The sequence below is a fragment of the Herpailurus yagouaroundi genome, unplaced genomic scaffold, assembly GCF_014898765.1.
Source record: "Herpailurus yagouaroundi ecotype Mexico unplaced genomic scaffold, PumYag 180, whole genome shotgun sequence".
Taxonomy (NCBI): domain Eukaryota; kingdom Metazoa; phylum Chordata; class Mammalia; order Carnivora; family Felidae; genus Herpailurus; species Herpailurus yagouaroundi.
In genome coordinates this window covers 464,428-491,859 of record NW_024412411.1, presented here as the reverse complement: position 1 = coordinate 491,859, position 27,432 = coordinate 464,428, and the positions used below count along the sequence as shown (strand labels likewise).

Below are 27,432 nucleotides of genomic sequence, written 5' to 3'. Positions count from 1 at the left end.
AGGGTGGGTGATGGGTATTGAGGAGGGCATCTTTTGGGATGAGCACTGGGTGTTGTATGGAAACCAATTTGACAAGAAATTTCATATATTGAAAAAAAAGTAGAAAAAATACCATTAGAAATGGGTAAATATAAATAATGTGATCTAAAAAAAAAAAAAAGAAAAACACTAAAGATTGATTTACATGAATATGGTATGATTTACATGAATTTCAATATGAATATGAATATGAATTTGTTCACCAATCTGAATGGTCTGTGACTTTGTCAGCATCTCTCACACCCAAAAGTCTTCTGAAGGCCACCATGGTTGTCTGGAATAACAGTGATGCTATGGAACCCATCCTTCTCTTAGGAGGTTTCCATGGGCTGAAGCCTGTTCGTGCTTGGCTCTCAATTCCATTTTGTCTTGCATACCTGATGGCATTTATAGGCAACATGACCATCCTCTCTGTTGTCTGGAATGAGTCTTCACTCCACCAGCCGATGTATTATCTGCTGTCCCTCTTGGCAGTAACTGACCTGGGCATGTCCATCTCTACACTCCCCACAATACTGGCTGTGTTATGGTGAGAAGCCCAGGAAATCAAAGTAGGAGCTCGCTTTGCTTAGCTCTTTTTCATCCACACCTTCACGTTCTTGAAGTCTTCAGTGCTGTTGGCCATGGCCTTTGACAGATTCATTGCTATATGTCATCCATTGCACTACTCAAGCATCCTCACCAGTGATGTCATTGGCAAGACTGGCTTGGGCTGCTTGCTGTGAAGTGCAGGAGTCATGATGCCTACATCCATATTGCTACAGCGCTATCATTATTGCCAGGCTAATGTGCTCAGCCACCCCTTTTGTCTGCATCAGGATATTCTGAAATTATCCTGCTCTGATGCCAGTGTCAACAACATCTATGGATTGTGTGTGGTCATTATCACACTGGGCACAGACTCAGTTTTCACACTCCTTTCCTACGTCCTAATTATCCATGCTGTTCTGGGCATTGCATCTTTGAAGAGTGACTAAAGGCGCTCAACACTTGTTTGTCCCAGGTATGTGTGGTTCTTTTCTTCTTTGTACCTCTAACAGGGGTATGCATGGTCCATCGCTTTGGGAAACACTTGCGTCCCATTGTCCATATCATCATGGCTGACATTTACCTGCTTCTCCCACCAGTACTTAATCCCATCATCTACAATGTCAGGACCAAGGAGATTCATCCTGCAGTTTTCTACATGTTTAGACAAAGTAGGAGGCTTTTGAAACACCAGGCATTGATTTGGAGAAAAACTTTCTCCATCAGATTCTTAACTGTGCAACTTCCTGCATATGTAACTTAGGTGAATTCCATAAATCTCTTTCATTTCTATGCTTCTTCTTTGTAAATTTGAAATTTTGTCATTGCTCTTTCATCTCCCTGCATTTTATGAAGATCATTGTGAATAATACCTTATGAGGTGTTTAATATAGCAATGTAACCTTATTAATGACACATTTTATTGTATTTGAAAATAATACAATTGAGATCTCTTAATAATCCAAAGACCTAAACCAGGTTATCTTTGCTAGTCTGTGATTGGTTATTCACCTGCCCAGGGCCAGAATTTTGTGGAAAAACTTGTTTCAACAAAGTAGACTTTTCCTATATTGTACCTGAAATTTGAAAGACCCTGCCAGACCCAATCTTCGCCCTGCTGAATATCATCACTATAACCGACTTCTTAACCTCATCCTTTGCCATTTATCTTAGTGTCCCCCCTTATAGAGCTATTAGAATCATAATCACCTGCCAGTGTTGAGATAAGCACATAAGTCACGATTGCTCACTTGAAGTCAACATATAGTAAGTGGAAAAACTGAAGCAGATGTGCATTCACACCACTGAGATGAAGAGGATGATATTAATCCAGAATATTGATGGTTTTGGAGTGTGTTCACCCACATAATCAGATTATAACTTGGGACAAAAAAATTAAGCATTCAAATATTAAATACAAAGCAAACATTTTATTTCTGTTTATTGCCATGATGGAATAACAGCTATCAGATTTAGTCTCTCGCCTTAGATAACTAAAAACAAAGTGGTAAGTTTATAGAACAATTGTTCTAAGAAACTGGGTAAAAGAAACCAATGACAATGATCTCTAAAAATAGGGGGGCGTAATGAGAAGAGCCCAAAGATTTCCCTGACTTACTCTCTGGAAATTTATCAAGTCATGGATAAAGGCAGAGAGCCCAGAGTCTGACCATCTCCCTGAATTACAGAGAACACCAGAGAGGAGAGAGGTGCATGGAGACTGACACACATGACCTCAAGACATTCCTCAGAAACTTTCAGTTGTGTACTGGTCAGTATATGTATGTGAAGAAACTACTGAGGCCAAGGAAAGAGCCACCAGAAAGGAGCAGATGGAACAATTCCCAGATCTTATATGTGACTGAGAAGAGTTCTTCTTCTTCTTTTTATTTTTTAAGTAGGCTCCAAGCTCAATGTGGAGCCCAGCACGGGGCTTGAACTCATGACCCTGAGATCAAGACCTGAGCTGAGATCAAGAGTCAGACACTTAGCCCAATGAACCACCCATGCACCCTGAAAAGAGTTCTTACTCTTAACAGAGAGGGTAGAGAAACAGAACGTCTGGCTGTGTACTTGGAAGAGTGTTACTTTAGTAATGGGATGAATTATTCCCAGGCTGAAAACTATATTTGGTCTTTTCTAACAAAGCATAAAGAAAAGTCTTGGAAGGGGTAAAGCTATTTCCATGTCATTTTATGATACATAAGAATAAAGGTAAAATATATATTTAGAGAAATTTAAAAAATGAGTGCAGTTAATTTGTGCCTTTTGTGTGTGTGTGGAAACCAACAGCCTAGAAAGAGCACAAATTATACTTCCTGCTATATCTTATAGGAATATACTATATGTTTAGATGCCTCTTCTCAGACTATGATGGGGCTAGTAGGCCTACCTAATTCAGTGGATCTGTTAGGAATTTCATTGTAGAAAACACTTAAACAAGATTCTCAGTCATCAGCTTATCAATAATAAAGTTAAAGTCCTTTGTCTTCATTTGTTTGATATTTTAAAAGATCCCTCCATTTGGTTCAGAACTCAGGAACTCATAGGAGAAAAAGTTTTTAAATTCTGGAGTGCTTCATAAGTGGCCACACGTATTTTTAAAAAACCAGTATAAGCATGGGGAAATAAATTCGAAGAAATATCTCATAATATTAGGAAGAAGGGAAACAATGATTAAAATATGCAATAAAGAAAAGTATACATAAAAGATCCGTCTAGAAAACCGGTTGCCAAAAAAAGAAGTTACATTAAGAGAAAAAAGAAAAGGATAATCAAGGGATTTTAAATCAAAGAAAATTGTCTTTTAATGTCATAGATCCATACCTTATAAAGGCACAATTCTTTTAGTAAATGAAGATGCATGTTTAGAAATTTAAAGATATAATACTAATGTATTTCAAAGGGGAAAGAAATATCACAAGAGGTTACCTAAAAGAAACAGGAATTACAATGGTATCAGATTCCTTGATTACCGTATAGATGATGGATGATAGGTGTAATCATGCTTATAAAATCATCTGCAACCAAGATAACTGCTTCAGTTTGCTAGGGCTGTAGTAACGAAGCATCACAGACTGGGTGGCTAAGCAACAGAGATTTATTTCCTCAGTTCTGGAGGCTGTAAGCCTGAGATCGTCAGCAGTGCCACTGCCTTCTGAGGGCTGTGGAAAGTGTCTGTTCCATGCCTCCTGCCTGGATTACATGGTGCCCTCCCGGTGGACATGCCTTTCCTCACAGAGCATTTTTTTTTTTTAAATAAGAACATCAGTTGGATAGAATTAGGGGCCAAACCTACTCCAGTATGACCTAATTTTAACTTAAATTATTGCATCTGTAATGACCCTGTTCGCAAATGAGGTCATATTCTAAGGTACTGGGTATTAGTACTTTAACATTTAAATTTGAGGGTGGGGGACACAACCAATCATGACTAAATCCATAGTTGAAGGCAAAGTAATATTTCAGTCATATAAAGATTTTGAAACTGTATCTCCCATTCATTCTGTCTTTGGAATTTATTCAAGGATGTGTTCCAGGAAAGCCAGGGAGCTATCTGGGAAGGCATGAGGTATGAAACAGAAGCGGATCCAAAACAGGAGAGTAGAAAAGGGCATTCCCAGCTAGGAACACAAAAAGCAACCAGTTTAAGGGTGCCTGGGTGGCTCAGTCACTGAAGTGTATGACTTCAGCTCAGGTCATGATCTCCTGGCTTATGAGTTTGAGCCCCGTGTCGGCTCTGTTGTAACAACTCAGAGCCTGGAGCCTGCTTCAGATTCCATCTCTCCCTCTCTCTCTGACCCTCCCCTGCTTGCACTCTGTCTCTTTCTCTCTCAAAAATAAACAAACATTAAAAGAAATTAAAAAAAAAAAGAAAAAGAAAAGCAACCAATTCAGATTGGAGCTATAGAATTGAGGCCACTAGGAGGTCATTCAGGAAAAAAAAGTAATTAGATCCATATCTGTTGTGATATTTTACATTGTAAGTTTCTGAAAGATAATCAAAACTGTTTTTTGTCCAAACTTTTTAATGACTATTGAAAAGAATATATTGGCTTTACAACAATAAAGATGTTGGTCTGGTTTTATATAACAGTTATTTGAATAAATAAACTGTGTCACTGGGACCAAACTTGTTCTAATATTTGCTTTTGAGATTCTACATCTCATCCTGATCCTAAAGTTATCTGCCTTTATGGATCCAAGATATCTTTTAGCCGCTCTCAAGACTTGATGTGTCCTAGTTCATACTCACAGAGGAAGAAATGTGCCATTAAGCATTTGTCTTAAAATTTATTTTTATTATGTGTAAAGACCTAATTGGACCCAAGAGAATATTGCATTGTATATGTACAGGTAAAAAAAAAGTGTAAATTTTCAGGAAATAGCTTTAATGTTTGTAGAGAATAATGGAGAGGATTGGCAAGGTCAAATGAAAGATATTATTACTTCTCATATTTTGTATTCAATGACCTATTTCCTTTTAAATTATTTTTATTTTTTAAAGTTTATTTTGAGAGAGAGAGAGAGAGAGAGAGAGAGAGAGAGAGAGAAGGAGAGAAAGAGAGAGGGAGAGGGAGAGGGAGAGATAGATAGTTCCAAGCAGAGATAATTTGCACTGACAGTGCAGAGCCCCATGCAGGGCTTGAACTCACAAACTGCAAAATCAGGACCTGAGCTAAAATCAAGAGTCGGTTGCTTAACCGACTGAACTACCCAGAAGCCCCATCAATGATTTGTTTCTTAAGCTTAAATACTATCTTAGGGAACTTCTCAGAAACTTTAGCTGTGTGATAAAGAGATATAATTTTTTAAAATTTATCTTGAGAAAGAATGTGTGTCTGTGCATGAGAGTGGGGGAGGAGAAGAAAGATAGGGAGAGAGAATCCCAAGCAGGCTCTGTGCTGTCAGCACACAACCTCACACAGGGATTGATCTCACAAATCGTGAGATCATGACCCGAGCTGAAATCAGGAATTGGATCCTTAATGGACTGAGACACCCAGGTGCCCCAAGAGATATATATTTTTTTCAATCCAAAAAATCACATTCTAAGGGGATCTACATGATTGACTCTACAGTTTGAGTAGAAAATATTTAATATTGTTAGAAGAAAATGGCTCTAGAGTTAGTAGCGATTGGTAAGTGATTCCTAAAGTTGCCCTGCATGAATAATATCTATGGAACTGTTCTTGTGAGGTGAAATAAGAATAAGAATAAGAATAAGAATAAGAATAAGAATAAGAATATGAAGGAGGAAGAGGAGGAGGAGAAGGGAAAGAAGGGGAGAGAAGAGGAGGGGCAGGACAAGGGGAAAGAGGAACAAATTATAATTGACCACTTACTATGTACAGCTATGTACAGGACACTGTTCTAAATGCCTCAGAGACATTTAATTTATACCTCAAATCTACCCAATGAGGAAGACACTATTTTGATTTTCATTTTATAGTTAAAGAAACTGAGGCACAGAAATAATACTTGTCACCCAAAGTCATGCAGCTGGCATGGGGCATAGCCAGAACTTGACCACGAGCACTCTGGCTCCAGGGTTGAAATTTAGGCACTTATCAATAGGTCTTTTGCAATCTGTCCAGGTGAAATTGTGGTTGTGGGAGAGAATTCATGCCCAGAAAAGGGTGTGGAAAATGGATCATGGCTCTATGCGTTTAGTGCTACTTGGGGAAACTCAAAGCAGTTATATGAGAGGAGGCTGGTAAAAATTTAGTGAAGAGAAATAGTAAAATTTAAAGCCATAAAAAACGCTCTCTATACTAGTTCAAATATTTGAGCTGAAATTAGCTAGCTTCTTCTATATGTAGAAGATCACTAAGCCATAGAACTGGGCCACATAGTCACATTCACATGGAGATACAGTGTATCTCTTGTCACATGTGTCAAGTAATGATGACAATAACTGTGTTTTGTACCCACTCTTCAACTTTTATTTATATACACTTCCTTGTGCTTCTATGTTCCTTAGGGTTTTCTGTTTGGGGAGTAGAATATAGAGGTTTGTGAGCAGTCTCCGAGGACTCTATCCCAGATCACTGTGTTAAGTTGGGGTTAAACTGGGATGTTTTCCTAGAAATATCCCTTAGGTGCTAGAAGCCTAGCATAAAGGCACCTTCCATGTACTGCTCAGAAGAATATAAGGGTTGTGCTGCTTGATGCTGTCTGTGAGTCTTTATTCCTATGGAAGAAAAAGGTGAATCAGCTGCTGGGACCTGGTGAATAGTCGTGGCCGTAAATGCAGAGATATGTGGGCAGAGCAGGCTGAGAACTGGATCAAGTGGCCAACTGCACCAGGCAGGAAAAAAAAACAAAACAAAACAAAACAAAGTTATATCTTTGAAAGGTGATAAGATTATCTTTAAAAGTCTCAGGAAGATCCAATGAATTTAATATCATCCTGTCCGTTGCATTGGATGAAATAAATTTCTATGTCAGCAGGAAGGAATGAGGCCAGTGAAGAGCTGCCGTTGAGAGTAGACTCCTAGTGTTTCTCCACAATAAATAACAGACACTCTTCACTTTGGCCTTAGCCATCACCTTTCTAGGCAATGGTTTCTTAATTGGCCGGGTTGTTTATGTTTTCAGAGGCAAATAAGAGTCAGGGCACCTTGCAGTACGTATTCTTTCTCTATTGGACTGAGCTCACAAATAATTATTTATTTTTTTTACCTCGGTATGTTTTTTATATTAGAAAACAATTTTTAAATGATAAGAAAGTGAAGCTATAACAGGAACAAAAACAGGGACATCTCTGCTTTTTTTTTTTTTTAGTTACAACCGCTGTACCCTACATTCCAGGGTAAGTTTCTTTACCTCCTTCGGAGTGGTATGACTCATCCTGTAGCATTTTGAAGGCATTACTCAAGTGTCTTTCTCATTCCCTTCAGACAATTGCAGAAGTAGATTCTTCTCTGTTGACATACAACAGACTCAGAGAGCTACAAAAAAATACCTTCTCTGGTACCAAAATCATTCGAGGCTTTCTGCCCAGATTTCTGGTGCCTTCAGCTGGTAGGAGTAGCAGCCAGGCAAAAGTTGGCTCCATCACAGTGGCAGAGTTAACACATAAAATTCATAGGTGCTCAGAGAGTACTGGATATGCTATGGAGAGTGAATGAAAAGTGTGAAAATAGCATCAGAGAGCCCTCCGTTTCCTTTCCCAACTGATCTGCACAGTCCATAAATCATAAAAAATGGATGTTTCAACTCCTGGCCAGGCATCTCAGGGGGCCAGCCCTTATTATCTGGTTTAGTGTCTGCGAGAGGCTGCTGGGCTTGGGTCACAGTTTTTACATATCAGTCAGAAGAATTCAGGTTTTAATTGTGCGAGTACCTATACATCTGGATCTATAATTTATTTTCATTATGGATTGCTTAAATTTATTTATTTATTTATTTATTTATTTATTTATTTATTTATTTATTTAGCTTAAAGGTGTTTCTGTCTGCCTCTGTAGTATATTAACTTGATCTCATCTATAGTCTTGATGTTTCCAGTGTCACCTCACCAGGGTGTGTTTCCCAGAGTGAAATCACATGCTATTCTTCAAAGTGAATGATAAGCTCTAATTATTAGAAATCTTCACAGAGCTTGCTGTAAGCCTCCATGTTTGGGATTAGAACTCAATTAGCAGGCTGAATGAAAACTCTGGACATGACCTTGACCTGGGAATGGCTGTGTGATATCTCATATATGTCCTTCAGTAACAGACCTACTATGTATTAAACAAGACATCAACTCTATGTTAAAACACTGAGCTAGCAATTTATGATATGGCCTCTCCTTCTCTCTCTGATCTCTCCCTCTCCCTCTCTCTCATTTTCCCCTAGAGAGGGAGCAGATTCACCTCGTTTGATCAGTAATAGGATGATATACCACAACAGGAGCATTTTTCACCCAGAAACATTCTTCCTCGTTGGAATCCCAGGGCTGGAAGGAGCCCATGCCTGGATCTCCCTGCCTTTCTGCTCTGTTTACCTTGTGGCTTTGCTGGGCAATGCCACCATTTTGCTAGTCATCAAGATGGAGCAGACCCTGCGGAGAGAGCCCATGTTCTACTTTCTGGCCCTCCTTTCAACTATCGATTTGGCCCTTTCCACAACCTCTATGCCCCGCATGCTGGGTATCTTCTGGTTTGATGCTCATGAGATTAACTTTGGGGCTTGTGTGGCCCAGATGTTTTTGATCCATACTTTTACTGGTATGGAAGCTGAGGTCTTGCTGGCCATGGCCTTTGACCGTTATGTGGCGATCTGTGCTCCACTCCACTATAGGACCATCTTGACATCCCGGGTGCTGGTGGGCATCAGCATGTGCACTGTGGTTCGTCCAGTTCTGCTTACGCTTCCCATGATCTATCTAATCTACCGCCTACCCTTTTGTCAGGCTCGTGTAATAGCTCATTCCTACTGTGAACACATGGGCATTGCAAAACTGTCCTGTGGAAACATCCGTATCAATGCCATCTATGGGCTCTTTGTGGTTTCCTTCTTTGTCCTGAACCTGGTCCTTATTGGCATCTCCTACGTTTACATACTCCGAGCTGTCTTCCGCCTCCCATCACACGATGCTCGGTTAAAAGCCCTAAGCACATGTGGCTCTCACGTTGGGGTCATCTGTGTTTTCTATATCCCCTCAGTGTTCTCCTTCCTCACTCACCGATTTGGACACAATATACCACGCTACATTCACATTCTTGTTGCCAACCTCTATTTGGTTATCCCACCATCACTCAACCCCATCATTTATGGTGTAAGGACCAAACAGATACGAGAGCGAGTACTCCATGTTTTTATTCAAAAATAAGACTCATGACACATTCTTGTACTAAGGATTTTGATCCATGTAGAAAGACTTGTGTGTTCTTACTTCAACAAACATCTCCTGGTCCTAATCTGTTGCTGCCAGGTTGAGATGCAAGTTGATTTGTTCCTAGATGCTGACTGATGGATTCCGAGACTTGTGGAAACATCATTGGATCTCAAGTCAAAGGGCTAATGGGGTATCTTGGAAGGAGCTGTGTGGCCTCTGTCTGTATGTCTTCATGCAGAGTCCTTTATAACATTAGGCTACTCTTTTTCTGGGTAAAGAACATATTACATTCGGTTTTTTGAGTTCTGAAATTAGACAAATGTGGCACCAGAAATTTGATCCTATCCTACTTCATGTGTTGGTTCATTTATTTATTCATTCATTCATGTGTGTATGTATTCATTTTATTATTCCTTTAATTTACATTCATTTTGTGTTTAGTGTATGTCTTGAATCATTCTAATTGCTAGGGATGAACCCATAAACCTAACCAACACAAAATGGCTGGCCCTGAGGAGCTTGCATTCTGTTATATTCTTTTTACAAAACCAAGTTCATGGGTTCAAAAACAATCATTGCCAAATCTGTAGCCTGAAGTGGAATGATCTGCCAAACATGTAAGATTCAGTGGGATGATAGCCAAAGAAAACATGTAATTTCAAAACTATTTCTTACTAATATCAAGAGTACTATATTACTGAATATCTCTCTGTATTCAGGCCCATAGCATAAGCACAGTGTAGTCATAATTGAATTATGTATGATATTTCTCTCTATCTACATGACGCATGCAGGCCTCTGCCTATCACTTCATTCGCTTTTGTTCTCTCAATCTACATTTGACTCTAAGATTCTCCATCCCCAGATAGAAGGCCTCTCATCCTAGACCCATGATCTATCTCTACTTCCTCCACTTACTTTAATGTACAAGCATTTACACCAACCTATGAATAGTCACTTTTTTTGTATACTACTGAGTGCTTTCTGTTGATTCAATAATATTTCACATAGACCAAGCAATGGCTTTTTGCATCATCAAACTTGTCATATTGCTTTACATTAAATGTTTTTTCAGACTTTTTAAAAGAGAAACTAAAGTATAACACAGAGCATTGTTCCTACAACTTATGAATTAACAACTTTTAACATTGCAACTCATCTCAAATAAAATGCTTAATAAAAATATATATAGAATTACAGTGGAAATGGCTTTCAACAATGCCTCAAAACAGATTTTCTCCTATTTTTCCAGGATCAAAATGTATCATTTGTGTTTCTAACACACAGAACAGAAACTTTTAATTTTACAACCAGTCACAATATTTTAGTTAGTTCATTTGTTATTAATTTATATAGATTAAAATATTTTGGTTTGTTTCACAACATTGATATTTATATATTCATCTATTAATAGATATTCATATTATTTTTTTAATTTGAAAAATACTGCATTTCCTGGCATTTATTTGTTGGGATTTGTTTATTCCTTGCATTTATATTAAGACAGTTTATCCAGGGGCGCCTGGGTGGCGAAGTCGGTTAAGCGTCCGATTTCAGCCAGGTCACGATCTCGCGGTCCGGGAGTTCGAGCCCCGCGTCGGGCTCTGGGCTGATGGCTCAGAGCCTGGAGCCTGTTTCCGATTCTGTGTCTCCCTCTCTCTCTGCCCCTCCCCCGTTCATGCTCTGTCTCTCTCTGTCCCAAAAATAAAAAAAAATAAACTTTGAAAAAAAAAAAAAGACAATTTATCCAGGTTTTAGAATTTGAGGTAAAATTATTGAGTAGCAGAATTGTAATTAATTTGGACATATTTCTATTTTCTCGATCTTTGTTTTTGGTCACTTCTTAAAATTTTCACATTTTCCAATACTTTCCTTTTTCCTAACTTGCTTGCTTTCTTAATTTAACTTTGTTTCCCAGCATTAGTTAAATATTAGTTTTCTACTTATAGTAATTTGTAACTACCATACTCTGAACAAAACAAAAATTTTAGCCCTTTTTTGCTTTTTCCTATTCTTCTTGTACATATATCTCTCGTTTTGGAATTGTCCGGAATTGTGTTTCCAGGATTAAAAAGGCTTCTTAAATGCCCGTTTTTATTTGATCAAATATATTTTTAATGATCTTTCTGCAATAAATCTTCATGAATATCTTCTAGCTCTGAAATTCACAGTTCTTAGTGGAGAATATCTATTTTTCCTACTAGCTACAATCCCATCTATTCTTGCAATATTTAATTGTACCTTTATGTCTAAATACATCCTCATTTGCCCTCATATTTGAATAATGAATTAAAAATTCATAGGAGTTTGGAACCAAGTTCTATCCTACCAGCTTTCTGAATTTATTGTCCAACCTTTTGTTTTCCTATAGCTAATGCTATTAATGGAACATATGCCAATCATTTTTCCACTTTTTTGAAAATATATATATATTTAGAACAACCTTAATTGTAATCTTCTGATATTTAATGTTCTAAATTTAATGTTCTAGATTTATAAATTTGTAAAATTTTTTTAAGATTTATTTATTTTTGAGAGAGAGACAGAATGAAAGTGGGGGAGGGGCAGAGAGAGAGGGAGACACAGAATCCAAGCCGACTCGGCTTGAACTCAAGAACTGTGAGATCATGACCTGATCTGAAATCGGACGCTTAACTGACTGAGTCACCCAGGTGCCCCATAGATTCATAAGTTTTTTAAAAAGTCATGTTCAGTGTTCAGTCAGTCCTTATTTTCTTATATGATATACACTATATATGTGTGTGCATGTATATATATATGTATATATTGTATGCATATATAATATATACATATATATAAACTTCTAGATACTTCTATATCTATTACTTTTAAAACTTTCTTTCTTAAAAAGATATTTTTTAATGTTTATTAATTTTTGAGAGAGAGAGAGAGACAGCGCAAGTGGGGTAGAGGCACAGATAGAGAGAGGCACAGAACCTGAAGCAGGGTCCAGGCTCTGGGCTGTCAGCACAGAGCTGACGCGAGGCTCAGACCCACCCACCATGAGATCACGAACTGAGCTGACCTCGGATGTTTAACCACCTGAGCCACCCAAGTGCCCCAAAACCTTATTTCTTTAAATATTTCCTTCCCCATTCCCCCCATATTCTTCTGTAAATACTTTAAAATAAAGTTTGAATGCCATATATTTATTCCATGCATTTTAACTTTTCTTTCCTTCCATCATTTATTTATTTTACTATGGACCTAAAAATATATCCATCTACTCTTAAAATTCCAAGTTTTTATTTTCAGCAATTTCCATTCTATTTTTAGTTCCTTAATATCACCATTTTCAACACTTAGATTTCCTATGTTTGATCTTTTTGATAATAACAACAAAACCTGTGCTTTCTTCATGATTATAATTCTCTCTCCTGTCTCATCTCTTTTTTCTTAAATTTTATTTATTTACTTTGAGGGGAAGAGAGAGAGCGAGAAAGCAACTGAGAGAGGGGCAAAAAGAGAGGAGAGAGAGAGAGAGAGAGAGAGAGAAAGAGAATCCCAAGCAGGCTCTGCATCGATATGGGGCTTGAACTCACAAACCAGATTATGACCTGAGCCAAAATCAAGAGTCGAATGCTTAATTGACTAAGGCACCAGGGTGACCCTCTCTCTCTTATCTCTTTAAGGTTCCTAACTTCATATATATTTTAAATCCCTGAAGTGGTTGATTTGATTTTTTTTTTTTTTTGAGACAGAGAGAGAGAGAGGTCTCATGTACAAGTGGGGGGGGGAGGAGCAGAGAGGGAATCTTAAATAGGCTCAATGCTCAGCACAGAGCCCAATATGGGGCTCGATCCCATGACCCTGAGATCATGACCTGAGCTGAAATCAAGATTCAGATGCTCAACTCTCTGAGTCATCAAGGCATCCCTGAAGTGGTTTATTTTTTATTTTATTTCACACTATCTTGTTAGCTTTTTTTTTTTAAATGTTGTTACTAATCTTTGGACATTTGGTACTATTTACTGTGAGTTTTTCTTTGCCAATGTGATTTCTTGGTAGGCTCTTCAAAGACCCTGGCTAAGCAGTGTTTGCAGGTTGGATTTCTTAGAAACCACATCCTGAGATGGAAAATTTCATGAAGTCAGAATAATGCCCCCTTAAAGATGTCCTCATTCTAATCTTCAGAATTTGTGAATATGTTAAGTTTCATGGCAAAGAGTAACTAAAGTTGTACATGGGATTAAGGTTGTTTAAGATAGGGAGATCGTCCTGGACTATCAAGGTGGAGCCAGTGTTATCATGAGTCCTTGAAGGCAGACAATAATAGAAATAGAAGACAGAGTCAGAGAAGGAAACATGATGACTCAATTGCATACTTATTTACACATTTCTTTTTTCCAAGTTATTGTTTAAATCCCAGTTCATTACATAGAGTGTAATATTAGTTTCAGGTATAGGATTTAGTGATTCATCACTTACATAAAATAGCCAGTGCTCATGACAACAAATGCCCTTTTTAATACCCATCACCTATTTAACCTATCCCCCCACCCACCTCCTTTCTAGTGATTATCTCTTTGTTCTCTATAGTGGAGAGTCTGTTTTATGGTTTGCCTCTCTTCTCTTTTTCCCCCCTCTATGTTCATCTGTTCTATTTTTTTAATTCCACATTTGAGTGAAATTGTATGTCATTTGTCATTCTCTGACTGACTTATTTTGCTTAGCATAATACATTATAGCTCCATCTATGTCTTTGCAAATGACAAGATTTCATTCTTTTTGATTGCCAAATAATACTCCATTGTGTGTGTGTGTTTGTGTATATATATATATACATATATATATATATATATGTGTGTGTATATATATATACCACATCTTCTTTATCCATTCATTAGTTGATGGACATTTGGACTCTTTCCATAATTTGGCTATTGTTGATAATGCTGCTATAAACATCAGGGTGCATTTATACAATTAAAGCAAAGTAAGAGCAATATCACATGTGTAAGACTTAAGCTGTCATTATATTGGCTCTGAAAATGGGTAAGAGAGCCATGAATTAAGGAATGTGGACAGTCTACGGAAGCTGGAAAAGGCAACTAAACATATTCTCCTCTAGTGTCTCTAGAAAAGAATGCAGACTTGCTGAACACTTTATTTTAGCTCAGTGAGATATGTATGCATCAGCTTTCTAACAAACTGAGCTGCAAGATGATAAATTTATGTTGATTTAAGGCACTCCATTTATGGTAATGTATCAGAGCAGCATTAGAAAACTAATACAGCTTTGCTCCCAAGATCAGCACCTGGGTGAGATGGATGAAAAGAGAGGGAGAAAATGATTTTTAATGAAATGGCAATGAAAGTGTCAGCCAGACGTTTAATTTTTTTTAGTGTTTATTTATTTTTGAGAGGCAGAAAGAGTATGTGAGTGGAGGGAGAGAGAGAGAGAGTGAGAGAGAGAGAGAGAGAGAGAGAGAGAGAGAATCTGAAGCAGGCTCCAGGCTCTGAGCTGTCAGCCCAGAGCCCAATGTGGGGCTTGAACCCACTGACTGTGAGATCATGACCTGAGTTGAAGTCAGATGCTTAACCAACTGAGCCATCCAGGTGCCCCTTTCAGCCAGATATTTATACAGGAGTCTTTGGAGCTGGAATGGCCCTTCATAGTTGTCCTGATTGGGGTGAATCGGGTAAGCTTTATGCTGCTTTACCAACCAGTCATTTTTGGGGCTCTCTGGGAGGAGGATTTGATCTTAGGTGAAGAAGGTCCATTAGGCAAGAGAAGAAGCAAAGAGGCACACATTACAGTGGTTTGGTGATTGAGAACTTCAGATCTGAAAATGGGTTAAGGATGACACCCTGTAGCATCCACTGTAAAACCCAACTAGGGTAAGAGTTTTGTGTAGTGGAGACACTACTGTGAAACTCCACCTAATTCTTTAGGAATTTGCTTTTTGTTGCTTTTTGCCTCTGGCTTTTCTGAAAATCTCAAGACAGAGAAACATTCACGTCCCCCCACCCCCAACCCTGTCTGAAATATAACTACGTCTTGCGTTTGCAGGTATACGCTAGGCTGCTTATTCTTGTCCTTTAATAACTGTTCCTATTGATTTGGAAGGTATATATAAAAACCACTTAGTTTTAACATCAATTTTAACATATCTAAAGATTTCGGGGTGGGAGGAATGACAATAGTTACATAGGCTGCCATCTTGTTAATAGAAACTGTCACATTATTTTTTAAAAGCATGGGAAACCTATTTTTTTAGTATATCCTATTTGACAATAGATCTGAGTGAAGTCATTTTTTCAGTTAATATTCATTTATGATAGTTTTCATTGTTAAATTGTTGTATGATCATTAAACATTTTAAACTCCACATGGTAGAATGAGAGAAATTGATGGTATCTGTATTGCAATGACCCTAAAACATTTTGACACTGTGATGCTATTTCAAAATACGTTTTTCTGTATTTTTGACTTATTCACTGAAATTATATATTATTTTATATATTTCATGTACATTTATAAACAAAAGTATGTACATTATGTGTAGATTCCTAATGCACTTTTATTTTAATGGAAGTACAATATCTTTGAGTGAATATACTCTTCTGTCCACTTAAGTACCTATTTTGTTTTTGCAATCATTCAAAGGCATATAATAAAAATATTTTTGGGGCGCCTGGGTGGCTTAGTCAGTTGAGTGCCCGACTTCGGCTTAGGTCATGATCTCATGGTTTGTGAGTTTGAGCCCCGCATCAGGCTCTGTGCTGACAGCTCAGAGCCTGGAGCCTGCTTCAGATCGTGTCTTCCTCTCTCTCTGTCTCTCCCCCACTCGTGCTCTCTCTCTCTCTCTTAAAAATAAATAAACATTAAAAAAATATTTTTGTGTGCAAAGCTCATTTTATATTTGAAATAGATAATATAATTATTCCATATTTCCAATGATCCTTATTTCTTCATTTACAGCCATTTAAAAACTTCTGCCATTTCCCATCAGCTGCTAGTAATTCTTTAACATTTCTTGTTGTACAGCCTGGCTGGCAATGAAGTCTGTCAGTTTTTGTTTCTCTCAAAATGTCTTTATAGATAACTGAAGATGAAAAATAAAATTTGAATGGACACTTGTAATTGAGCTAGTAATCAAATATTTCCTATAATGAAAAACCTAGGTACAGATATCTTCACTCCACTATATGTATAAAGAGGACTTAATATCTCACAACATTGTACAAGTGCTTCCAAACCATATGAGAAGGAAATCTGAGAAATCCAGTATCTGAACTGAATCAGACCGACTCCAGGATTGGATATTTTTACCACTTATCCCTATGGCCTTTGTGAGATAGATATGAAAAATTGTCAATGGGGGAAGACTGAGGAGATCTGTCATGAACAAAGGACAGTGGGACCAAAACCTCAGAGATGTCAATCCCCATAGCTAAGGATTCAACAAACCTAGAACACATGGTCAGGCCAGTGCATGGGGATAGTGAAAGCTCAGGTTGAAAATGCGTCTCGTATGCCAGGTTATTATGTTTGAGCTTAGAATAGTCCATTAGAATATGGACTATTTTATCTAGGAAACAACAATCTATAGAATTAGGCTGCAAAATATTACTTAGAGGGAGATGGAATGTATCTATCTTTATGTCATATATAAATGATAATATTTGTGGGGTTTTGCCCCACATGTTTAATTTTCCTTCTATAAATTCCTATCTATGCCATTTTTTTCCCTTAGGCTTCTGTTGATCTAAATCATAGTCTAGGAGTTTTGCCAGCAATCTCAGAGGATTCGATCCCTGGGCACAATTTATAGTAGAAAATGGAGTTAACTCATTTTTCTAAAATTAGAAGCAGCTAAAGCCTTAATATACAATGACTCTCCTTGGATGTATTTTTTCAAAAAAGGCAAATAGAGCTGTGCTGCTTGATATTTGCCTCGTATCTCTATTCCCGTGGAGGAATGAAGCATCAAAGATGAGTTTTCTTTTGATTTGGGTATGTACTGCAGTCAAGTGAAAGAGATATGGTCAACTGTGGCTGACAACTGCTGGCCTAATATGATAGGATATGCATCATGTGGTCCAATTTCTGAATCTAATGGAGAAAAACCTTGCACTTTTTTTTTTTACTGAAAATTTTATTTTTTTCATTGTAGTTTTTTTTGTTTGTTTTTGTTTTGTTTTTGTTTTTGTTTTGTTAATGTTGCCAGTTTGATCTTGCAGCTTTTAAATGGAGAATAGGTTTCCTTACAAACATCTAGGAAGATCCAAGTCTTTTAAAATCCATCTATGAAATGAGCATACAGTTGGTTGATAAAGTATAATTTCTGTTTCTGCCATGGGTTATAGGGAATGAATGAAATAGACTTCTGTAGCACGGCGAATACCTGAGGTGAGCGGTAGCATACTACTGAGAGTCTATTTTCAGAGTTAAACCCAAGGTAGGCATCAGGGTATTAAAAGGCTTGTTCTTGGCCAGCATCCTGTTACTGGATGGTGGCTGTTACCTGGAGTTTCAGTCCTTAAAAAACACAAATAAACACAATATAAAAAACACAAATTGTGTTAAAAAAACACAACTCTTCTCTCCCTCTCTCCCTCCCTCTCTGTTTCTCTCATTCTCACGCACACACAGACACACAGACACACAGACACAGACACACACACACACATACACACACACGCACACACCCCTCTAATCCTAGAATGGATATAGCATTTATTTTATTTTTTTACCTGGCTATGTTTCCCCAAGAAATATGGAGCTATATAAAGGATAAAAAATGGAGTCTATGCTACTTCATCCTGATCTTGAATCCCTCTGCCTCAAGGTGGAGACCCGGAGAACATTCCTTTATTTCATTATTTGAGTTTATAAGTGATTAGGTGCTTCTTCATTGTTTTTAAGGGATTGCAAAAGCACCCTTCCCTGTGTCCTTTACACAATCACAGAAGGCAGTTGTCTCTCCAACCAGCCTTTGTTGTTCCAGACAGTTCTGTGCTGCTCAAAAATGCCTTCTTCAGGTGCATGCCACCTGAAGCCTTCCAGGCAGTCTTTTACCCACATCCCCAGTTAGGCAAAAGGAGTGCACTCAGTACACACTAGTTCCTTAGCAGTGGTGAAATCAGCAGGCTTTCCCAGAGGAACTGGTGTGGTGTGGAGGGTAAATGAAGAAGCTTTCAAATACCACTAGAAACCACCATTCCCTGAACACTCTAAAATGAAATGGGATGGTCTTGGGAAAATAAGAACATGAATGAAAATAAACATAAGGTTTATCATTATCTTTCTTTGTGGGATGTTTCAAGTGTAGAGGTATATGACCCAGCCTGTGTGTGCTCCTGGGAAGGCATCCCAGAGTGTCTGTGCTTTTGATTGTGATAATGTGTACTTCTGATATTGTGTTTCTCTCTTTTCTACAGGATATTTGGCTGGATCTTGGCATTTTCTCTATGTCCAGAAGTGACACATGAATCATTAGATAATTTCTGCACTTCCCAATTACAGAAGTGTCTTGTACATCTGTGCCTGCCACTCTACTTTCTAGCTGGCCTATCTCCTTTTGGATTATATCTGCATTTCCATGTGTGCATCCTTGATTTTTCATCTGCCCCTCTTCAGATGAGAGCTTTACAAAAGATACAGGGCATACAAAATTATTCCGTATTTAATATCAAGTTCTGTGTCTCATAACTTTGCCATAGGTTTGCTGATGAACCTCATGTGTTAAACAAAAACGAGTAATAAATTCTTTGAGACTGGCCCATTCAAATGAGTATGGCTCAGCTTATAATAAAAGATATATATTAACAAGCCCTTTCAAATAGCAACCTTTTTCATTTTCATTACCTATTGAAACACTAAGCTAATCATTTTCATAACCACATCTTATTCAAGCTTCTTTTTCCCTCCTTCCAGGATGGCAACTCCTTCTCTGTCACTGGGGAGGATGCTTTATCCCAACAGGAGCATTTTTCACCCAGATACATTCTTCCTCATTGGAATCCCAGGGCTGGAAAGAGCCCATGCCTGGATCTCCCTGCCTTTCTGCTCTGTTTACCTTGTGGCTTTGCTGGGCAATGCCACCATTTTGCTAGTCATCAAGATGGAGCAGACCCTGTGGAGAGAGCCCATGTTCTACTTTCTGGCCCTCCTTTCAACTATCGATTTGGCCCTTTCCACAACCTCTGTGCCCCGCATGCTGGGTATCTTCTGGTTTGATGCTCATGAGATTAACTTTGGGGCTTGTGTGGCCCAGATGTTTTTGATCCATGCCTTCACTGGCATGGAGGCCGAGGTCCTGGTAGCCATGGCCTTTGACCGTTATGTGGCAATCTGTGCTCCACTCCACTATAAGACCATCTTGACATCCCAGGTGCTGGTGGGCATCAGCATATGCATTGTGATTCGTCCAGTTCTGTTTACACTTCCCATAGTCTATCTTATCTACCGCCTACCCTTTTGTCAGGCTCGTGTAATAGCTCATTCCTACTGTGAACACATGGGCATTGCAAAACTGTCCTGTGGTAACATCCGTATCAATGCCATCTATGGGCTCTTTGTGGTGTCTCTCTTTCTTCTGAACCTGGTCCTTATTGGCATCTCCTACGTTTACATACTCCGAGCTGTCTTCCGCCTCCCATCACACGATGCTCGGTTAAAAGCCCTAAGCACATGTGGCTCTCACGTTGGGGTCATCTGTGTTTTCTATATCCCCTCAGTGTTCTCCTTCCTCACTCACCGATTTGGACACAATATACCACGCTACATTCACATTCTTGTTGCCAACCTCTATTTGGTTATCCCACCGTCACTCAACCCCATCATTTATGGTGTAAGGACCAAACAGATACGAGAACGAGTGCTCTGTGTCTTTGCTAAAAAGTAGATACTCTTGCCTTTGTTTACCAAATATTTTGATCTAGCAAGGAAAATGCGTGTTCTTTCCAGAGATTTTTCTCTGTGTACATTTAGTGCCACAAGATGATATTCCAGGGGATGTGATCTGGGCCCATTATTGATTCTATGATTTGAATAATCTTCAAAATGTTTCAGGTTCAAGGACTAATTCCTATTGTGGAAGCAAGAACTGTTTTCATTATTTCACTTTGTGTGAGAATGAACAGTCCAAGCAATGACACTTCCCATCATTACATTTGCTAACAGTGCTCTTTTCTCCCCTGTTTTTAAGTTCTCTATTTTTACCTCAGTTCAACAAAAGTAAGACAAGGAAACATAACTAATACCTTTGTTCCCACAACATGAAATTAAAAACTATTATTACTGAGACTTATTCATCTTTAATGTTATTCTTAATCAAACACATGAGACAGTTAAGTTGAAATGAACTATGACTCGTACCCCAAACCACTTCCCATTTTTTTCTTATCCTCAGAGACAGGAATGACCACCACATGCCTTTTTGTCTTTTTTAGAGTCTAAACAGATCATTTTAAATTCAGTTTTCTCTGTGGGGGTTGGGATTATAATTTTTTAATTCATGTAAATGGTAATATACTGTATCATTTCATAGGCAATTTTTTCACTTAATATTAAATTTAGAGATCTGTTTGTGTTGATATATATGGGATACAATATTCCTTTCTAAATGTATTCGAATCTGTCATTTGCATTTTATCTTTTCATAATTTGAATGTATGTAATATTTTAGTTATTTTTAATTCCAAATTGATGTTGTGACATCTTTATGAATTGTCTTTGTGCATATTTGAAAATTTCCTAGTGGTTCTACACTTACAAAGAGGACTGTCAGATAGTAGGTTACTGATGGAACAGGTCACTTGTTTATTTTTATTGTGGTTATTTACTGTGATTTCTTTGTGCCCTCTCCCAGTTTTCTGCCCAGCTTCTTAAAAATATCATAGCATGAGTTTTTGATTACACCTGACATATTAACACCTTTCTATAAACCCTTTATAATTAGTACCTTATTTTCATATCACAGATTAAATTTTTAAATGAACTCAATACTGATAATATTACCTATGACACAGCATTTTATCCCTTTGAAACATAGGGCTTATGCACAGCTTTATTATATATAGACATCCCAACATCTATATTGTTATTGGTGTGTGTGTGTCTGTTTGTTTATTAAGTCTTACTTTTAATTCTAATCTACTTGCAATTTATTTTGATGTAAGGTTGTAAGAATATTAAACACCTTTCTGTTTCTATTTCTAATCTGTTTAATAACATAATTGACTTACGAACTCATCACTTCAGAACTGATTTGCATTTTTTTCTTTCTTCATATTAAATTTCAATTTGTACAAGAGTCTGTTTTTCATTTATATAGTTGGTTTGTCTGTTTGTTCTTGAATCAGTGTCAGTCATCACTAGAGAATTACATTTTAATAACTTTTAAAGCTGATTATCCTCCTGTACTTTTCTCACTCTTCATTTGTTCTTTAAGCTAATTTGTAGAACAATAAAATGAAATGCTCTCATTTTGCTACAGTTAAAAATATCCTGATGGAATTTTGAGTTCACTTATTCCTTGGATTATTTACTATCAATCAGTTAAACAATGTGTTATTAATTCCTTGAAATATTAACTGAGACTAAATTATGCTCCTCATTTGGATAAGCACAGATGATAAAATGTGCATCTGTGACAGTTCTGTGACTACCCTGTTAGCACTCTGTTTCCCAGAATTCTCTTCCCTGTAAGTTTCCAGTTGAGAGTTGGTCACATAAGAAATGCATAAGCCGTGGGAGCAAATGTGAAACAGCAGCCATTATTTTCTGTGGCTCAATATTGTTTCCAGGCAGTGATAGAAACACAGCGATACTAGAGGATTCTAATTTCTCCCCGTATCCCTCAGCTTCATGCACAGCTCTCCATGCTTACTGACCTGCTGACCAACAGCCATCACAAATCTACCACCAGGTATTTTACTTGCACACACAGAGGCAGTAGCCAGGAATAACAAACCATCTACCTTAAATTTTGACACTCACTCCTTTATGATTCCATCCCAGAAGCTGAAAGTACCTAGTCTTTTTTTTTTCATTTCTTTTTAATGTTTATTCATTTTTTGATAGAGAGACAGTGTGAGCGGGGGAGGGGCAGAGAGAGAGGGAGACACAGAATCTGAAGCAGGCTCCAGGCTCTGAGCTGTCAGCACAGAGCCAGATGTGGGGCTCAAACTCACAGACTGTGAGATCATGACCTGAGCCAAAGTTGGGCGCTCAACCAACTGGGCCACCCAGGCACCCCTGAAAGTACCTAGTCTTCTGCAAACATCACCTTATTAATGCAGGCCTAATCTGACTAGAAAATTTGTTTTGGGATCTATTTTTCCCCTTAGCTCCTCCCACAATTGCATCTAACTCCTATATTTATTTATTATTTATTATTTATTTTTTAAAATTTGCATCCAAATTAGTTAGCATATAGTGAAACAATGATTTCAGGAGTAGATTCCTTAATTCCCCTTACCATTTAGCCCATCCCCCCTCCCATAATCCCTCCAGCAACCCTCAGTTTGTTCTCCACACTTATGAGTCTCTTCTGTTTTGTCCCTCTCCCTGTTTTTATATTATTTTTGTTTCCCTTCCCTTATGTTCATCTGTTTTGTCTCTTCAAGTCCTCATATGAGTGAAGTCATATGATTTTTGTCTTTCTCTGACTGACTAATTTCACTTAGCATAATACCCTCTAGCTCCATCCACGTAGTTGCAAATGGCAAGATTTCATACCTTTGATAGCCAAGTAATACTCCATTTTATATATACATTTTCTTTATCCATTCATCCATTAACGGACATTGGGCTCTTTCCATACTTTGGATATTGTTGATAGTGCTCTAAAAAGATGGGGGTGCATGTGTCCCTTTGAAACAGCACACCTGTATCCCGTGGATAAATGCCTAGTAGTGCAATTGCTGGGTCGTAGGGTAGTTCTATTTTTAGTTTTTTGAGGGACCTCCATACAGTTTTCCAGAGTGGCTGCCAGCTTGCATTGCCACCAACAATGCAAAAGAGATCTTCTTTCTCAGCATCCTCGCCAACATCTGTCGTTGGCTGAGTTGTTAATGTGAGCCATTCTGACAGGTGTGAGGTGGTATCTCATTGTGGTTTTGATTTGTATTTCCCTGATGATGAGTGATGTTGAGCATTTTTTCATGTGTCGGTTGGCCATCTGGATGTCTTCCTTGGAGAACTGTCTGTTCATGTCTTTTACCCATTTCTTCACTGGATTCTTTATTTTTTGGGTGTTGAGTTTGATAAGTTCTTTACAGATTTTGGATACTAACCCTCTATCTGATATGTCATTTGCAAATATCTTCTCCCATTCTGTCAGTTGCCTTTTAGTTTTGCTGATTTTTTCCTTCGCTGTGCAGAAGCTTTTTATTTTAATGAGGTCCCACTAGTTGATCTTTGCTTTTGTTTCCCTTGCCTCCAGAGATGTGTTGAGTAAGAAGTTGCTGTGGCCAAGATCAAAGAGGTTTTTGCCTGCTTTCTCCTCGAGGATTTTGATGGATTCCTGTCTTACATTTAGGTCTTTCATCCATTTTGAGTTTATTTTTGTGTATGGTGTAAGAAATTGGTCCAGGTTCATTTTTCTGCATGTTTCTGTCCAGTTTTCCCAGCACCACTTGCTGAAGAGACTGTCTTTATTCCATTGGATATTCTTTCCTGATTTATCAAAGATTAGTTGGCCATATGTTTGTGGGTCCATTTCCGGGTTCTCTATTCCATTCCACTGATCTGAGTGTCTGTTCTTATGCCAGTACCATACTCTCTGGATGATTACAGCTTTGTAGTATAGCTTGAAGTCTGGGATTGTGATGCCTCCTGCTTTGGTTTTCTTTTTCAAGATTGTTTTGGCTATTCAGGGTCTTTTCTGTTTCCATACAATATTAGGATTATTTGTTCTAGCTCTGTGAAGAATGCTCATGTTACTTTGATAGGGATTGTATTGAATATGTAGATTGCTTTGGGTAGTATCGACATTTTAACAATATTTGTTCTTAGTTTCCAGGAGCATGGAATCTTTTTCCATTTCTTTGTGTCTTCTTCAATTTCTTTCATAAGCTTTCTATAGTTTTCATTGTATAGATTTTTCACCTCTTTGGTTAGATTTATTCCTAGGTATTTTATGTTTTTTTGTGCAACTGTAAATGGGATCTATTCCTTGATTTCTCTTTCTGTTGCTTTATTGTTGGTGTATAGGAATGCAACTGATTTCTGTGCATTGATTTTATATCCTGAAACTGTGCTGAATTCATGAATCATTTCTAGCAGTTTTTTGGTGGAAGCTTTTGGGTTTTCCATATAGAGTGTCATGTCATCTGTGAAGAGTGAAAGTTTGACCTCCTCCTGGCCAATTTGGATGCCTTTTATTTCTTTGTGTTGTCTGATTGCAGACGCTAAGACTTCCAATACAATTGTTGAATAACAGTGGTGAGAGTGGACATCCCTATCTTGTTCCTGACCTTAGGGGGGAAAGCTCTCAGTTTTTCCCTATTGAGGATGATATTAGCTTTGGGTCATTCATATATGGCTTTTATGATCTCGAGGTACAATCCTTCTATGCCTACTTTCTTGAGGGTTTTTATGAAGAAAGGATGCTGTATTTTGTCAAATGCTTTCTCTGCATCTATTGAGCGGATCATATGGTTCTTGTCCTTTCTTTTATTGATGTGATGAATCACATTAATTGTTTTGTGGATATTGAACCAGCCCTGCATCCCAGGTATAAATCCCGCTTGGTTGTGGTGAATAATTGTTTTAATGTATTGTTGGATCCGGTTGGCTAATATCTTGCTGAAGGTTTTTGCATCCATGTTCATCAGGAAAATTGGTCTATAGTTCTCCTTTTTAGTGGGGTCTCTCTCTGGTTTTGGAATCAAGGTAATGCTGGCTTCATAGAAAGAGTTTGAAAGTTTTCCTTCCATTTCTATTTTTTGGAACATTTTCAAGAGAATAGGTGTTAATTTTTCCCTAAATGTTTGGTAGAATTCCCCTGGAAAGCCATCTGGCCCTGGACTCTTGTCTTCTGGCAGATTTTTGGTTACTAATTTGATTTCCTTACTGGTTATAGGTCTGTTCAAATTTTCTATTTCTTCCTGATTCGGTTTTGGTAGTGTATATGTTTGTCCCAGTATAGGGTCTATTCTGGAGAACATTCCATGTGCACTGGAGAAAAATGGATATTCTGCTGCTTTAGGATGAAATGTTCTGAATATACCTGTTAAGTCCATCTGGTCCAGTGTGTCATTCAAAGCCATTGTTTCCTTGTTGATTTTTTGATTAGATGATCTGTCCATTGCTGTGAGTGGGGTGTTGAAGTCTCCTACTATTATGGTATTATTATCAATGAGTTTCTTTATGTTTGTGGTTAATTGATTTATATATTTGCGTGCTCTCACATTTGGCACATAAATGTTTACAATTGTTAGGTGGATAGACCCCTTGATTATGATATAATGCCCTTTTGCATCTCTTGATACAGTATTTATTTTAAAGTCTAGATTGTCTGATACAAGTATGGCTACTCCAGCTTTCTTTTGTTGACCATTAGCATGATAGATGGTTCTCCATCCCCTTATTTTAAATCTGAAGGCCTCTTTAGGTCTAAAGTGGGTCTCTTGTAAACAGCATACAGATGGACCTTGTTTTCTTATCCATTCTGTTACCCTTTGTCTTTTGATTGGAGCATGGAGTCCATTGACATTTAGAGTGAGTACTGAAAGATATGGATTTATTGCCATTATGATGCTTGTAGAGTTGCAGTTTCTGGTGGTGTTCTCTGGTCCTTTCTAATCTTTTGTTGCTTTTGGTATTTATTTATTTTTATATTTTTTTTTCATCTTTTCTCCCCTCAGAAAGTCCCCCTTAAAATTTCTTGCAGGGCTAATATAGTGGTCAGAAACTCCTTTAATTTTTGTTTGTCTGTGAACTTTTTATCTCTCCTATTCTGAATGACAGTCTTGCTGGATAAAGAATTCTTGGCTGCATATTTTTCTGATTCAGCACACTGAATATATCCTGCCACTCCCTTCTGGCCTGCCAAGTTTCTGTGGATAGGTCTGCTGCACACATGATCTTTCTTCCCTTGTAGGTTAGGGACTTGCTGCTTTCAGGATTCTCTCCTTGCCTGAGTATTTTGTGAATTTGACTATGATATGCCTTGTTGATGGTCCGTTTTGTTGAATCTAATGGGAGTCCTCTATGCTTCCTGGATTTTGATGTCTATGTCTTTCCCCAGGTTAGGAAAGTTTTCCGCTATGATTTGCTCACATAACCCTTCTACCCCTATTTCTCTCTCTTCCTCTTCTGGGACCCCTATGATTCTGATGTTGTTCCTTTTGAATGAGTCACTGATTTCTCTAATTCTTAAATTGTGCTCTTTTGCCTTCATCTCCCTCTTTTTTTCTGCTTCATCATTCTGTATAATTTTGTCCTCTATATCGCTAATTCTCTGTTCTGCCTCATCCATTCTTGCCGCCGCTGCATCCATCTGTGATTGCAGCTCAGTTATAGCTGGCTATTTTTTACATCTTTTATCTCTGCAGAAAGGGATTCTAATCTGTTTTAGACTCCAGCTAGTATTCTTATTATCGTGATTCTAAATTCTGGTTCAGACATCTTGCTTGTATCTGTGTTGGTTAAATCCCTGGCTGTTGTTTCTTTGTGCTCTTTCTTTTGGGGTGAATTCCTTCATTTTGTCATTTTGAAGGGAGAAAAGGAATTAATGAGGTAGAAAAATTGAAATTAAAAAATAAAATTAAAAAAGATATTAAAATTAAAAATTAAAGACACACACACACACACACACACACACACACACAAATCGAATAGATGATGCTAGGTCCTAGGTGTGTTTTGGTCTGAGTGTTGAAAGTGTTTTGACAGATTAGAGAAAAAAAGAGGGGAGGAGGAAATCGTTTGAGAATTTGAAAAAATGAATACACTGAAGTAGACTAAAATGAGATGGGGTAAAATAGAATTTGAAAAAATATACACAAAAGTAAAGAATATACTATAAAAAATTAAAGAAACATATTTTTAATAAAAATTA

The 27,432-nt window shown here is 37.8% G+C and overlaps 2 protein-coding genes and 1 pseudogene across 2 annotated transcripts; all 3 read left to right on the top strand.

The window, feature by feature from the left end:
• The first annotated feature begins 296 nt into the window (after window positions 1-296).
• On the top strand, window positions 297-1,330 carry LOC121039159 (olfactory receptor 51L1-like; annotated as a pseudogene).
• Window positions 1,331-8,449: 7,119 nt separating this feature from the next.
• On the top strand, window positions 8,450-9,388 carry LOC121039504 (olfactory receptor 52J3). The gene has a single exon (XM_040489747.1). It carries the CDS (start codon window positions 8,450-8,452, stop codon window positions 9,386-9,388), a length of 939 nt encoding a protein of 312 aa, XP_040345681.1.
• Window positions 9,389-19,320: 9,932 nt separating this feature from the next.
• LOC121039503 (olfactory receptor 52J3-like) lies at window positions 19,321-20,268 on the top strand. Its single transcript, XM_040489746.1, has one exon. The coding sequence runs from the start codon at window positions 19,330-19,332 to the stop codon at window positions 20,266-20,268; it is 939 nt and encodes a 312-aa protein (XP_040345680.1). The 5' UTR covers window positions 19,321-19,329.
• Window positions 20,269-27,432: the final 7,164 nt, after the last annotated feature.

Bases quoted from the DNA above. Each gene is read 5' to 3' on its own strand.
- LOC121039504 (XM_040489747.1), top strand. From the start codon at position 8,450: ATGATATACCACAACAGGAGCATTTTTCACCCAGAAACATTCTTCCTC.
- LOC121039503 (XM_040489746.1), top strand. From the start codon at position 19,330: ATGCTTTATCCCAACAGGAGCATTTTTCACCCAGATACATTCTTCCTC.